The sequence below is a fragment of the Zootoca vivipara genome, chromosome 7 (genome assembly GCF_965207765.1).
Source record: "Zootoca vivipara chromosome 7, rZooViv2.hap1.1, whole genome shotgun sequence".
NCBI lineage: Eukaryota > Metazoa > Chordata > Lepidosauria > Squamata > Lacertidae > Zootoca > Zootoca vivipara.
In genome coordinates this window covers 85,532,349-85,548,346 of record NC_142590.1, presented here as the reverse complement: position 1 = coordinate 85,548,346, position 15,998 = coordinate 85,532,349, and the positions used below count along the sequence as shown (strand labels likewise).

At 43.2% G+C, this 15,998-nt stretch overlaps 1 protein-coding gene across 6 annotated transcripts in view; it reads left to right on the top strand.

The window, feature by feature from the left end:
• Positions 1 to 15,998, top strand: part of TAF4 (TATA-box binding protein associated factor 4) — a 79,372-nt gene that overhangs the window by 52,691 nt on the left and 10,683 nt on the right. For 4 of the 6 annotated variants that reach the window (XM_035121950.3, XM_088674707.1, XM_060277332.2 and 1 more), the window contains 8 exons: positions 521 to 643; positions 2,464 to 2,553; positions 5,125 to 5,382; positions 7,950 to 8,097; positions 8,490 to 8,604; positions 11,790 to 11,959; positions 13,391 to 13,521; positions 14,516 to 14,641. In XM_035121950.3, the coding sequence (XP_034977841.3) occupies positions 521 to 643; positions 2,464 to 2,553; positions 5,125 to 5,382; positions 7,950 to 8,097; positions 8,490 to 8,604; positions 11,790 to 11,959; positions 13,391 to 13,521; positions 14,516 to 14,641 (1,161 nt within the window). The remainder of the gene's footprint in view (positions 1 to 520; positions 644 to 2,463; positions 2,554 to 5,124; positions 5,383 to 7,949; positions 8,098 to 8,489; positions 8,605 to 11,789; positions 11,960 to 13,390; positions 13,522 to 14,515; positions 14,642 to 15,998) is intronic. The other 2 variants (XM_088674706.1, XM_060277331.2) reach the window with 1 other exon arrangement.

The window sequence follows — 15,998 nt, the reverse complement described above, 5'->3', positions numbered from 1 at the left end:
AAGTTCTGCACCAAAGTAACCTAAATTCTGTGTCGGGGACAGCTGGATTAAATGACATAAGCAATTTGCTTATTTTGCTCTTATTTTGCACAATTTATTCTGCTCCTTGTGCTGATGGGAGAGGCAAAGAAATGGGCAGGACACTGAAATCTAAAAACATTACAGCAATAGCGGAACACTTGCATAGCTTCTCGTTCTAGCTTCTAAGATTCAACAGGCATTGCCCCACAATCCATGAAACATATTTGTAGTAACAAGGGCCATAAACTTTCTTGAAGACAAAAACAAGGAAGCCAGGATCCTTGAGAATCTGGCATGTTTCCATTATCACATCATGTGTTTTTTATGCATGGGCACAGAATATCCACACCCCTGGCCAAATAAAATTTGAATGACAGTGTTGCCAATCGTTAGGGTTGAAAGGGATTTTATAGTGTTCAGATTGAATTCGAATACATTTTTTTTTAAAAAAAAAAGCCCTCTCCCTTCTCACTTTCTTCTCTATCTTTCCCTCCAATAGGAAACCATGGAAAATGTGAAGAAATGCAAGAATTTTCTCTCCACGCTAATAAAACTGGCCTCTTCTGGAAAGCAGTCTACCGAGACTGCAGCTAATGTGAAAGAACTAGTTCAGCACCTGCTGGTAAGACAGACGCCGGTTTAGTTCAGATCCTCATCTGAAACATAGCATAGGTGACTGAGAATGAGTCTCTCCCCTCTCCTTTGCCTTTGCATATAAGAGGAAGAGAACGAAAGCTTCCAATTTAAAATAAACCGCAGTTCACATGTTGTCTAAAACACAAGGAGCAGTGGTTTGCTCTAACTAAAATCAGTTAGTCAGGATCTGAAACCATAGTTTAATCATTTGTTTTTAACAACTTCAGTTGGAACGAACCACTGTTCCTTGAGTTGAGGTGCGGCACAGAACTGCAATTTGTTCTAAAGCAAAACTTCCAGTTTCCTCCTTGCATGTATGAAGGAGAAGATGGGGATGGAGGCCTTGGGAGTCTGAGTCTTGCCATATTTCATCTCCAGTCTGCTGGATTGTCTGAACCAGGCCACAGAAATACGGTTATGAAACATTGTTTGAAAATAAGAGATTAAAATGTTGACTTTCAATATTGTTACACAAAACAAAGATTTGAGAAGCAGTAGACATAGCAATATATTTTTAATGTGTTTACTCCTTTGCTTAAGGAGAAAAGGGTTATTCCTTTTCCCTTGCAATGTAAGAATCTTTTTGCCCAATGTAGGGCTCAAAACCATGACCCTGAGATTAAGAGTCTCACACTCTACTGAAACTTGGATGCTGCCGTATTCCAAACTCTTGTCATCCTTGACTATTTGCCATGCTGGCAGGGTCTGATGGGAGTTGGGAGTTCAGCAACACCTGAGGACCACAGGTTAGCTACCCCTGTTGTAATACCGAAGAGCAAATTTTGAAGTAATGTACAAGGTGTTATGGATGCGACTCAGAACATCTATTTTTAGATATAAGGTCAATGAGCAGGGGGAGCTACAGAGAAGCAACCAGCTTCTCCACAGCAACCTGCCATAATTTTCCAGTGCGATCTTTTTTTTTTTTTAAGGTGAATTAAGGAACATTAACAAGATTGATCAAAACATTAACAAGATTGACTGCTTAAACTGAAAATATGGGAATTTTCCTCCCCACCCCAACTTTTCTTTTTTAATTACAACAATTACATGTGTATGGAATAACAAAACTTAGGCAAGATATACCCTGACAAGACAGAGTTCATTCATGTGACATGAAAACCACAGAAGGCTTCAGTCATATGGACGTTCTCATTGCTCTCCAGTATTGAAAAACACAGACGAACCCTTTAGTCACAAATCTGAAAAAGAAGAGGAATCAAAAACAATCCAATCAAAATAAAAGCTCTACCATTTGATGTAAACATACACTTTTTTGCGACTTTTTGAAATGATTAGCATTCTGCTTACGAGCATAGAAAATAAGAGCAGATCAAGTGGATTTCAAAATGCATTTAAACTGAACTTGCTAGCAGATGTGTTATTTGTATTTTTATGTTGGATGAATATGTAGGATTCTTCTTGCAAAATGCCTTAAATAAATTTACCCAGTTAAGTACAGTGGTACCTTGGTTGTCGAACTTAATCCGTTCTGGGAGTCTGTTCAACTCCCAGAATGGTTCAGAAACCAAGGTGCAGCTTCCGATTGGCTGCAGGAGCTTCCTGCACTCAATTGGAAGCTGCGTCGGACGTTCAGCTTCCAAAAAAACATTCGCAAACTGGAACACTCACTTCTAGGTTTGCAGTGTTTGGGAGCCAAAATGTCTGAGTACCAAGGCATTTGGTAACTAAGGTACAACTGTATCTTGTTAAGAAGATATGTCCTTCTTATACATTTAAATGGTTGATGGCTTAATATCTGGAATTCATTATCTGGAAAATCTGAATCTGAATTTTATTCTTCAGGATGGAAAAATTGAAGCAGAAGATTTCACCAGCAGACTGTACCGGGAACTTAATTCTTCACCTCAACCTTACCTTGTGCCTTTCTTGAAGGTAACAACCTCTCTTCATTCTAGTTGCATCACTTGGCAGAGAAACCTCTTGGCCTTTTCAATAAAGAAGCGGGAAACACAGTTAGAAATTGGTACCAAATTAAAGTAATGAAGACTGACTACAAGAACAAAAATTCTCTTTCTTCGTAGGAGGAATCACAGGGGAATTTTCCTCATGTAAAAACTATAGAGTGCAGCTGTGGGCAATATTCTGTATGCAGAATATTGAATTACTGTGTTCACACAATCACTGCTGGAATTCTGGTAGACCTGGTGAGATGATGGAACCTGAGTGGTACAAGGCATAATGTGTGATGCTGGGTATACACATGCATTCTTGCTCTCAACATCCCTTCCTCCTAAAAAAAGGTGTATATGGAGGAACTATAGGAATTTAACATGTGTGAATCCCAAGTCATGTTGTATTGTGTGTGCAACGTGTATGCAAACGTGCGTTTTCAAGCTTCATATTATATCACTTGTTCTGATTTCCAACTAGCAATTATTGTGAAATGCCCTGGGTATGTTGTGAACCGGCCTGGGATCTGCGGATGAAGGGCGGTATATGAATGTTAATAATGATGATAATAAAGATGATGATGATAATAATAATAATAATAATAATAATAATAATTCTATGAGCCAGTTCCATTGGTTAAATATTAGCTAGCACCATACTGTTAGCAACCTAGTCAGATGGGCAGGGTACAAATAATAAAATAATAATAATTTATTTATTTATTTATTTATACCCCGCCCTCCCCAGTCAAAACCAGGCTCAGGGCGGCTAACACCAATAAAATTACAATGAGACATAAAAGAAAAGAAAACTATTAATTAAAATACAGATTAAAATACAATATTACAATTTTAAATGCAGCCTCATTTTAAGTAGTCCATAAATCCAAACCATGAGGGAGGAAAACACAGGGGTCAGACTGAATCCAACCCAAAGGCCAGGCGGAACAGCTCTGTCTTGCAGGCCCTGCAGAAAGATGACAAATCCCGCAGGGCCCTGGTCTCCTGTGAAAGAGTGTTCCACCAAGTTGGGGCCAATACTGAAAAGGCCCTGGCCCTAGTTGAGGCCAATCTAGCCACCTTATTGCTCAGGATCTCCAGATTATTGTTGTTTGTGGACCTTAAGGTCCTCCGCGGGGCATACCAGGAGAGGTGGTCCCGTAGGTCCGAGGGTCCCAAGCCACATAGGGCTTTAAAGGTCAAAACCAGCACCTTAAACCTGATCCTGTACTCCACCGGGAGCCAGTGCAGCTGGTAAAGCACTGGGTGAATGTGATCCCACGGCCGGGACCCTGTAAGGAGCCTCGCCGCGGCATTCTGCACCCGCTGGAGTTTCTGGGTCAGCTTTAAGGGCAGCCCCGCGTAGAGCGAGTTACAATAATCAAGCCTGGAGGTGACCGCCGCATGGATCACTGTGGCCAGATCAGGGCGAGAGAGGTAAGGGACCAACTGCTTGATATGGCAGAGATGGAAAAATGCCACCTTAGCTGTGGCTGCAACCTGCGCCTCCATGGAAAGGGATGCGTCGAAGGTTACACCCAAACTCTTGACAGAAGGCGCTGGCACTAATTGAGCCCCTGCAAGAGATGGGAGTTGGCCCCCCAACCCCATGTCATCCCGACCCAGCCAGAGGACCTCTGTCTTCAAAGGATTTAGCTTCAACTGGCTCCCACGTAGCCATCCAGCCACAGCTTCCAAGCACTATTATTATTATTATTATTATTATTATTATTATTATTATTATGCTGTATACTCTGTTTGGTCCCTGCTGATAATGTGGTAAAATCCACAGTATTTCCAGTCCATCTTAGGGGATCTGCACAGAAATGTCAGATCTTGCACTCATGAGGCACTCCTTGTCTCAGAAGTCAGTGCTTTGAGCATTCCCGTCAAGCCTGTGCAGTCAAGAATTGCGGACTGTAGATTTTATTTCCTCTTCAAGGATGGGCTTTCCCCTGCTTTGAGGCAGATTCCCAAGCACTATTTTCATTCCAGGGTATTAAGGGTTTTATTAACTCTAACTTAGCTTTAGCACTTCTCACGCTGCACAGGCATCTTTACCACAACTCTGCAAGATGGGTCAGTATTATTACGCCCACTTGCCCCTGCAAATGGGGGAGCGTCACTGTGGTCAGTTCAGTAATTGAAATGAATTGGAAGACAAAGCCGGCGCAGTTTGGGGTTATTGATTTGCCCCTCTCACGAAAAATTATAGCCAGGTTGTTCGCTCGGCTGGAGTATAGAGTTTACTGTTCCACAGAGAAAGTTTGTCTCCTTTGGACAAGTAAGTATTGCAAGTACAACCTTAGATTCCTTGTTTGATAGGGATTTTTATCTCAGGATAGCAAGGCTTGAGATAACTTCTGATTCTTGACTGTGTCCCTTGTCTAACAGTATGCTACATGGGAGTGTCACTCATGACAAACTATTGCACATTTCCGATGCCTCTAGGGATAACTGAAATTTGATGCTATTTTTTGGGGGTGTGTGTGTGTATAAGCATTAGCACTTGCCGCAGAGCAGTGTGACGTCACTTCCTCTTTTGTTCCCGTAGCGGAGCTTACCTGCCTTGAGACAGCTGACTCCAGATTCGGCGGCTTTCATTCAGCAAAGCCAGCAGCAGCAGCAGCAGCAGCAGCAGCCCACGACGCAGCCTACGACGGCCCTGACAGCAGTGATGCTGAGCGGCTCAGTTCAGCGTACAGCGGGGAAGACCCCTGCCACCGTAACAAGTACCTTGCAGCAGCCGGTCATCAGCCTAACACAGCCGACGCAAGTTGGGGTTGGCAAACAAGGGCAGCCCACGCAGGTGGTGTGTAAACCAAAATGAATCAATCCTACACTTTACCTCCCAGAAAACTGAACCCTTTCCTTCCTAACTCCAGTCAGTAATGGGCATAAACTGAACATAGAACCAGATACCTTGTCAATACTTCATGCATGTTTATCAGTTGTTACAAATGTGTGCTGCACTGTAGTCAGTGATCCCCTTTCCCCTCATCTCAGGAAAAGCATATTCAGGAGGCGGGCATGTAAAGCATGTGTGGTTAACCCTCTCCCCACTTATTTTTCTGCTCCAAATTGTTCCCAGCTGCAAGGGAAAGTAGCTTTGGTGTGGAGGGAGGAGAGGAGAGAGAAATTCAGAATGGAAAAGCTGTAGATGTAGAAAGAGTTAATGATTTCCACCCCACCCCCCCCAAGCTGTTTCTCTGCTTCACATGCCCTTAACTCATACCTCCTTTTTCTTGATAAAGAAAAAGCTCTATCAAGGACATATTGAAAACTTTTGTGCATTGGCCTCAGCTGCACGACACAACTTCTATCCTTACTCTAGCGATCACTGTGTGTTGTTACCATGGCAGCCTCTCTGAAAACGAAGAGTTTATAAGAGTAGGTACAGGAGAAATTAAAGGGAAATTAAAGGGAATTAAAGGGAAATTAAAGGGAGATACTGCTTTGCATAGGCCAAAAGCAACTTCTTGGATTCATTTCTGAAAGATAGCCAGTAGCACCAGGTAGTTTTTAAAAATTCATGGAGAAAAGTTCTTCGAGCTATGACAGTTAAAACTTGCGTGTTCAGAATCAGCATACAAATGATTTGCCAGAGGCTAGGGGCAAGCAGTAGGTTCCTAGGAGCATTAGACTGGCTACTGATAAGAGACCAAACTGTGCACTAAATGAATGGCAAGGCAGTTGTTGCGTATGTGCATTGATAACCTCTTCGAAAGAGGTTCTGTTGTCATTTTAAAATAAGACAGTATTCTTTTGTTTGATTTTGCTAGTGTCTAAAGATTCAAACCTGAATTGGATTTGACTCACCGCACTTGCCTGTCAGCATTCCTGCTCTTAGTTACTTGAAAAACTAAGCGAGGGGTCAGCAAACTTTTTCAGCAGGGGGCTGGTCCACTGTCTCTCAGACCTTGTGGGGGGCTGGACTATATTTTGGGGCAAAAAAAGAAAAAGAAAAACCAAATTCCTATGCCCCACAAATAACCCAGAGATGCATTTTAAATAAAAGGACACATTCTACTCATGTAAAAACACGCTGATTCCCGGACCATCTGCGGGCCGGATTTAGAAGGTGATTGGACCGGATCCAGCCCCCGGGCCTTAGTTTGCCTACCCATGATCTAAGCTGTTTCTCTTCCTGTACTTGCGGCTGTGAGGATGGGCTACTCTTAAACCCACTGCTCCTGTACTGCAGGGGAATAGGGCTTTATGGCAAGGTAGACTCATGATTCACAACATGTATCTAAATTATGCATTAAAAGGGGAGAGGCTTCTGACAACCTTGTACCCCAAAGTATGGCAGAGCAACATCACCCACTAAAATGGAATGGTGTTCATTCTTGAAAAACGTTGGACAGGGCTGTAGTGGTTGTATAAAACAAGGGGCCACTCCAGGGCTGCATAAAGCAAATCTTTTATCATGCATCTCTAGACCCTATTCGGTTGATGCGGAAAATAACCTTTTCACATATGGCCTGCTTTAATTTGAGGCATAGTTAAAGGGAGTGCTATTTTTCTAGAAAAAAGAGGTGCCGGAACTCACCATTAATGCCTTCTGTGTTCTCTTATACTGTAATGGCAATGGCGCCCACCTAAGAGGTGCTGGAGCTGAGTTCCAGCGAGTTCCTGCTGAAAAAAGCCCTGGTTAAAGTTCCAAAAGTTGTCAGTTGAATTGGCATTCTTAGTCAACTGCAACTACAGTGGTGCCTCGCAAGACGAAAGTAATTCGTTCCGCGAGTCGCTTCGTCTAGCAAGATTTTCGTCTTGCAAAGCGCGGTTTGCCGCGGCAAAACCCCCCAAAAAACCCGCCGAAGAACTTTGTCTTGCAAAGCGCGGCCATAGAAAACTTCGTCTTGCAAAGCGCCAAAAACATAGCAAAATGCGTTAGTCTTGTGAGTTTTTCGTTGCGCAAGACATTCGTCTTGCGAGGTACCACTGTACTCTCAAACTTTTTATTCATTTCTTACGTTTCTCTGCCACCTTTTCCTCCAAGGAACTCAAGGTCAGTGTTCGAAACTCCTATTGTTGTAGGCTCATTTTGCAACCAGGAATTTAATTAGCAAGAGCAGTTTCTGAGTTCTAGGTGCTGTACTGCGTCTAAGATTTCAGATTAAAGTTGCAGGGTGGAAGAAAAGGACCCTTTTCTGCCTCCCCGCTTCCAGCTACTCTCTGAAGACTGGAGAAGAGACCCTCTTAAGAATATTAGGGGGGTGGGCAGGGGAAGGATGAGGCCATGTGAAAAAGGAACATAATATTTTAGCTGCAATTCATTCATTTTCAGCTTTGTATTCATGTTATAAGAAAAGTGCACCTAGGCTTTCTTGTTCTTAGCCGGTTTATTGAAACGAATGTCTCTTCAAATGTTTTCAGGTTATCCAGCAGTCTCAAAAGCCAGGCACGTTGATCAGGCCACCACAGGTGACATTGACACAGACCCCTATGGTAGCCTTGCGGCCGCCGCACAACCGTATTATGCTTACTGCTCCTCAACAAATTCAGCTAAACCCACTTCAGACAGGTAAGAGAGAAGCATTCTTGTTATTTATTATGATGGGATTTTTTAAAATTTAAAAAACCAGCCATCTGGTGCAGTGCCATAACATTGCACTTGGAAAATAATGTTTTCAGTCATGGGGCCTCTTAATGGTACATGATTGTTTTGGAGAAGTTTTTTTTAATCAGATTCTTGAAAGTCAGAAAACCTGCACAGGAAATATACATTCTTTCTGAGCTAGCATCTCAGGTAGCAGATTTATCAGGTCATGGGGCAGGACTGTGCATACTCCATGCTTAACTCCCTCTCCTCTTAATTCTGCTTCGGGTAAAGACTTTGCCCTGTTCTGCTGGTTTTGGTGTGTTTGTGTGGATTCTGAATTACAGAGCATTTTCCTTGATTTCCTTTCCTTGCAGTCCCTGTGGTAAAACAGACAGTATTACCTGGAACCAAAGCTCTTTCTACACTTTCAACTCAAGCAGCTGCTGCTCAAAAAAACAAACTCAAAGAACCTGGGGGAGGTTCTTTTAGGTAAGTAATCCTGTGCATTTGTGCAAAGAGATTTCGGGGGTGGGGGAGGAATCCTGGAAATGACACCTGTCCCTGTGACAGATATTTTGTATTGTGTGTGTGTGTGTGTGTGTGTGTGTGTGTGTTTTAGTTATGCCTTTTGTTGCTTTCTCAGTAGCTGCAGATTTGCAGCACCCAGGGAATAAATACTGATCTTTTAAATATATCCTTATCTGGATTTGCAAATATAGTTGGCTCATTCTGTCTTCCATGCTGAATTGCATTTCTGTATTTATTATACTGCCCCGGGTCTCTCAAATCTTTCTGCAACTTCTGAATGTACTCTATATGCCTCCCCATGTTTGATAGGTTAAAGCACGGAGATTCTCGTGTGTAGACGCCTTCTGGCAGCCTACTATGATGGACTAGGCTCTGTCAATTTGAGCAAAGGGATTCAAAGAATGCTTCATCAGGACCTCTTGGTTTCTCCTTTCTTACATCTCCTCCCAGTGTGGTGTAGTGGTTAGGAGCAGTAGACTCATAATCTGGGGAACCGGGTTTGCGTCTCCGTTCCTCCACATGCAGCTGCTGGGTGACCTTGGGCTAGTCACACTTCTCTGAAGTCTCTCAGCCCCACCCACCTCACAGAGTGTTTGTTGTGGGGGAGGAAGGGAAAGGAGAACGTTAGCCGCTTTGAGACTCCTTCGGGTAGTGATAAAGCGGGATATCAAATCCAAACTCTTCTCCCACTTCTGTGAGGCAGCAACGAAGGGGGAAATCCCGGGAAGAACCCATTCTCTGGTGGGTGAGCAACGTATCCTGCCAACATACCTTTTTTTAAAAAAAAAGGAGAGATGGCATGGTCTGAAAGCCCTTCCTGATTTTAGGGGCAACAAAGAGAGAAGAAAACCCCAAGCGAGAGGGGAACCAAGGAAGCATCTTCTTTTCTACTTCTCCATCTCAATACACCACTAATTTTCCCTCCCCACAGATATTAGGGGTGATGGAAGTGGTCTTCAGTTTCTACCCCCATCCACCTTTCTCTCTTTCTCCAGGTGGCTTAAGTATGAGAGGGAATAAAGGATCCCCTATCTTAAGTCTGCCATGAAAAGGTAGACTTACATGCATTGGATATAAAATGCACAACTGGAACCAGGGAGCAGCACATCTTGCTTATTCTTCTTTCCTGTGGGAAGAAAAGGGCAGTAGTACCAGCATACAGGAAGCTAGGCTTGACCTGGATTTCCTTTATATTTTATTTTGTTGCTGGGAAACAGCGCCCCCTGGTGGACCTGGGGAAGTCAACGAGCTGAGCCACCCCATCTCTTCCTCCTTGATTCCTGACCCCCCAGTCTCTCAGACTGTTCTGTCTTCCAACTGCCTTTCATTCCCTCTGCCCTACAGTTTGAGAACGGCTAATCTAGCCTGTCTCTCGAGAGTGGATGCTGGGCTCTGTTACCTTCTGTCGGTGTCCCCATAACATGCATGTTACCAGATTGCAAAACAATAGAGATTATGAACCGAGTGCAAAAAGCAATAGATGCTCTTCAGTGAATTATTTTTTTTACAATCCCTATTATTCATGTAACCCATGACTCACTCCTTTTACTCTAGCGGGATATGTTAGAGGAAAAGTGATGCTATTCTTGTTGGCCTATAGGAAGAAGAACAATCCAAAATCTCTGCATTTAGGGTGATACCTTTATTAGGCCAAACTGTTATAAAATAGCATGCAAGCTTTCAAGTTTTCTGGCACTCTTCATTGGGCTAGATGGTAAAGAAGGGAGAGGGGAAATAGTTAGCTGCTGATAAAGCTGATACTATACCTTGTCTCAAAGTGGAGTGTGGCAGAAGGTAGGAAACTATCACTCAAGGCTCTGTGCAGGTTTCACATTTTTTCCTACATAGATGCAAACTCACAGCTTTACCACCAGCCAAATCTCTCTCTCCGCCCCTCTGATTTTCTCTCCCACCCACCACTTACCTTCTAGCATAACCTTTGCTAACTTGCTGCCCTCCATAATTTTAGGCCATAACTCCCATCAGCACTGAAGGGAGTCGTAGTCCAAATTGATGATGGCAGATCTAGACTGATTATTCCTGCGGCGCTTGGACATTTCATGACATTTTACTTGGCCTATTGAAGGTGTAGCTCTCTTATGGATTTTAGAATGATAGGTTAGCTTACCCCTAGCTGAAAACCTAAAGTGCGTATTTTCTCATCATATTTATAATCACGTTACTATCCAGCTTGTGGATAGTAGACACTGCCGAACACACAAATAGGCATTGCATACAGGACCCCCGTGTTGTTGTTGTTGTTGTTGATTGTCTTTCATTCTCCCCCAGCCCCTCCCCCAATTTATTAATGGAAAAATCTGCTGATGCGTTAATGCCTTATTTGCATAAATTTGAACCACGCCTTTTGATTATTCATATTCATTAAGGTTTCTTCCTTTGACAACTGTCTTTATTGATGTCAAGAAATGTCCACATTTCATCTTTCAATTAAGTTCTGTATCAGAAATAATGGCAGTGGTTGGTAGTTTTGTTGGATTCAGTTTACCTTTCTTTGAGTTTTGATACTCTCAATATTTTACTATCGGTTGGATCCAGAGATAGCCAAGAAGATCTCCTTTCATGCAGTGGGGCTTTCTCGAGTCTTCCGTCCAATTGCCATTCCCACTTGTCGAGGGAGTGCTGGAAGCCGCAATGGGGAGAGTGTTGAGTCCTGTTTGTTGGTTTTCCACAGGGATCTAGTTGGTCACTGTGAGAACAGGATGCTGGACTAGATAGACCATTGGCCCGATCCAGCAAGCTTGTCTTACATTCTTAAGACCAGGCTTCCTCAAACTCGGCCCTCCAGATGTTTTGGGCCTACAACTCCCACGATCCCTAGCTAGCAGGTCAGGGATGATGGGAATTAAGACCCTCTGGAATGTCATAAAATTCGGAGAGAACCAGAGTTGCCTTGCACCAAGTGGCAGCGTCTCCAAAATATCCAGATCTGAGCCAATACAATCACATTTAAATTTCGTATTGTTTTGCAAAATGCCCTTCACTTTGTTTTTGCTGCCCCCACCCTCCCAGTATCTATTCAGCTGCTCATTGAATACAATTTTGCAATTTTGGAAATATTTGGAAATTTCCAGATGAAAAAAACAATACTTACCGTATTTTGAATCTACTGTTCCCTCTTTCTGAAGGGATGACGATGATATCAATGATGTTGCATCGATGGCAGGAGTTAATCTATCAGAAGAGAGCGCACGTATATTGGCCACGAATTCTGAGTTGGTGGGCACGTTAACAAGGTCGTGTAAAGACGAAACCTTTCTTCTCCCAGCACTTTTGCAAAGAAGGATACTCGAAATAGGTGAGTTGCGGTAAACTTTGGGAGCATAATGGCCCGATTGGTGATACTGGTGACTCCTTCCTTTTATGGTTCCATGTGATGATGTTACTGTTCCAGCAGTGGCGGCCCATAATTGAGCACAGCTTAGATGTGACACACAAATTCATTCTATTAGGCAAAAGTGGATAGAGAATGAGGAGTGGATGGGACAAAGGCAACAGTTGTCTATGTGCTATCTTTAAAGGCCACTGAGAGTCATCCGCATTAGGTACAGTGATTCGGAGACTCTTTTTACATAGTAGCTTAAAAAATATTCCCATGTTTCACACACCAGAAAAGTAGCTTCTGTGTTTCAAACACCCTATTTTTTAAAGAACATGGACAACCTGGTTTCAAGCTATCAGGAACCCAAATTGGCTACAGCTTCCCTGTGGAGGATATCAGTATAGGATAACGTGTATTTTACTGCTGTAACATGTGACTTGCCCTGTAAAGAACAATTGCACCTAGCAGGCAGCAAAGCAGAATGAATTTGTGCACGCAGGTACAGACATGGACACACCCACCCACACCCACACCATTTCCATTGGATGTTATGTCGTAGCTATTATCAGGCTTCTATAGCAGGCTCCCAAGTGTTCCTTCCGTCTTTCCCTTTCTAGCAAAAGTTATTGCTTGTTGTAAACAACTTTTCAAACTTGGAAGAATAGATTGTAATGCGGTGATTAGAGTTGTTGACTTGCGCCTAGGATATCTAGGATTAAATTGCTGCATAGCTTTTTTTAAAAAATCTGTAAGCTGCATCGAGTCGTGTCAGGGAAAAAGGTGGGGTATAGATATAATACTAATAAATAATATTTGGGTAGGTCAGTCGCTAGATAGTTGCCATCTTTAAAATGAGGGTCATAGTGTCCTTACTCACACACTTCTTTTCCAAAAAGCAGCACAATGAGACTCATGAAGCCCATTGCAAATAAAAGGAAATGAAACGAAACTAATTAATATCACTGTTAAGTAGCACACATACTTCAATAGGTGCACAATCCACTTGGTAAGGAAACCCAAAAACATTAGCTGTGTTGGTGTATAGTACTGTAGTAAATTGCTGAGCTTTGTTTGAGAAAAGCAGCTGCATGGGGCTCTTCAGCTGTAAATCACATTATGTGAATTGTTTTGGGGGGCTTTTTTGTGCATGCATAGCCATCGCTTTGGGGGCTGCAGTATCAAGTGGTCTTAAGCAGGTAGTAAAGGGCCATCATGGGTCAGACACTACAGGTAGAACTTTTGAATCACCTTAAACTCAGTGCTTTCCAGTGGAGTCATTTCACACATTCAGTGGCAAGTCAACCAACAAGAACCAAGTAATGTGATTCTTTACATGAACTCGGCTCTGAATCGGCAATGGCTGCTTAGGTTTGTTACTGAATGCCTTTGCTTTTGTTGGAAACACAGGTAAGAAGCATGGAATAACGGAAATCCACCCTGACGTAGTTAGCTACGTATCGCACGCAACGCAACAAAGGTTACAAAACCTGGTTGAGAAGGTATCGGAGACTGCCCAGCAAAAGAATATGTCTTACAAGGTAAATAGTCTTACCAACAGTGAAAAGGTTTGGCAACTTGTATTATTTTGAGCTCTGGTTTAATGAATTCAGACACAATCCCAGGAATTCTGTTTCTAGCCAGTGATTTACATTTTTTGTAGCCTTCCTAGCAGCAGAGAACCTCATGGTGGCGAACAAAAGCATCCAGGCCTGAAGAAATCAAGTGTGTCTTGTAGACACGGTCTTTGCTGTGACAATGGAGGCATTGCCCTCCCCTCTATTCCCTGCCCCCGCTCCTTAATACTACGTGATGCTGAACGGTGGAACTCATTGCTGCTGGAATTACTCCATGGAAAGGACCGACTTGACTTAGGGCAAATACGAATATAAAAAGCTGTTAGCAGAGAAGGTCAAAATTGGACTTACTTATGGTTAGAGTATCCCTAAACTTAATTTGGCTCAACACTGGACAGGACAGGAGATTAGGCAGTGGTTGTCTTGATATTCTGTGCCATTACATGCTTTCTCAAAATCCACCTCCAGCTATTATCAGATACAAAATAGAGGAAACGATGAACCATTAGCCTGATCTACTGGCTGTCCTATTTTTTACGCCTTAGACCAAGCTCTGGAAATGAAATTGTGTAAAATATTAAAAGAAGGATAAGTATCGGATATTCTTGAGTTGACTTGACAGGTTTCCATGACCTAAAGAACTGGGCTTTTAGGGGAAAAGAATCTTTTTGAAAAAGGAAACAGAAAATATCACTTGAATGTTATAGACCCTGATGAGATCATAGAAAAGTTTGTGGAATTAAAACAACAAAACAACAACACATTTTTAGCCAGCTGTATGAGTTTAAAGATTAACTTGCTGTTTGAAGACGACTAAGTGAACATATTGAGCTTTAGTGTGTGTGTGTGTGTGTGTGTGTGTCTGTCTGTCTCTTTTAGCTGTGCAGTACAATTGAACAGCTTTGTGATCCCCCCCATTTTTTCCCCCTAATGAAAACCATTTCACCACATTTTTTAGGATGATGAAAGATACGAACAAGCAAGTGATGTTCGGGCGCAGCTCAAATTCTTTGAACAACTTGATCAAATAGAAAAACAGAGGAAAGATGAACAAGAAAGGGAAATTCTAATGCGCGCAGCAAAGGCAAGTGCTTTGTTGTTGTTTTTCACCCCTAATAGATTGACAAGTGTCGCATTTGACATTGAAAGAGCTGCGGTTCTTTTGTTCTCCTGGCCGGGAAATGAGACGGGAGGCTCTTATAACCCTAAATGCCCTGATCTTTTGCATGCTGTCTTTAGTTCAGAACCACAAAAGGACTATATGTCAAGCTTTATCCAGACAGGTGCCCCCCCCCACCTTTTTCGGGGAGGGCGTGTCGGTGTCCTTCATCATCCAGAAGCCACTCCCAGCAATTTTGGAAATCGCCCCCAGCAGCACTCTTGTAGAGCATGAGGCTCTTAATCTCTGGGTCATGGATTTGAGCCCCATGTTACAAAAAAGATTCCTCCTGCGTTGCAGGGGGTTGGACTGGATGATCTTCCTGGTCCCTTCCAACTCTACGATTCTATGATTCTGTGAAAACAGCTGGGGGATTCTGGTGTGGATGGGAATACTTCCTCAGGTCTAAGCGAGCTCTTTGGATCCCAGCCTATAACTGTAGCCCAGAAACTGAAGTGGAAAACGCTTTGTACTCCTTTGAACGGGGAGATTGAATTGAATAACATTTTGCACTCTCAATGATGGCTCAAAGAGAAGCAAAATGCCCTATGCAAATGCATTTTGTAAAACCAGGCACAAAAGGGGTAGCGTGGAACCTCCTGCTTTCTCCTTATGGAGGCGCAAATCCAGTGAGAGCTTTGCTGCTTGGTTTGAATCCGGACTGAGCTATGAAACTCCCTGGGTGACTTTAGGTCAGTCACCGTGGGTCATACCCAACACAGCGCTAGTAGAGTTCCACTTGCACCGTGCAACTTCCCCATCCTCTCCTCTCCCTGTGCTGCCCCCCAGATTGTCCTGCAGCCCCCAGAAGCAGATTTTGTGGGTGTGCAGGGCCTGCAGAGGAGGAGAAAGTTCTGTGGCACAATTGGAAATTGTAAGCACGTGTCTCAGCCCACAGGGTTGTTATGAGGTTAATCAATAATAATTATTATTTTAAAATATTTTCCCCAGTCTCTCTGGGCAGCTCCCAACAGAATACTAAAAATACAATAAAACATCAAACATTAAAAACGTCCCTAAACAGGGATGCCTTCAGATGTCTTCTAAAAGTCAGATAGTTGTTTATTTCCTTGACATCTGATGAAGGGCGTTCTACAGGGCAGGCGCCACCACCGAGAAGGCCCTCTGCCTGGTACCCTGTAACCTCACTTCTCACAGTGAGGGAAACGCCAGAAGGCCATCGGAGCTGGACCTCAGTGTCCGGGCTGAACGATGGGGGTGGAGATGCTCCTTCGGCAGATAACCCCCTGTATGCCATTCTCAGATCCTTCACGGAAGAGCC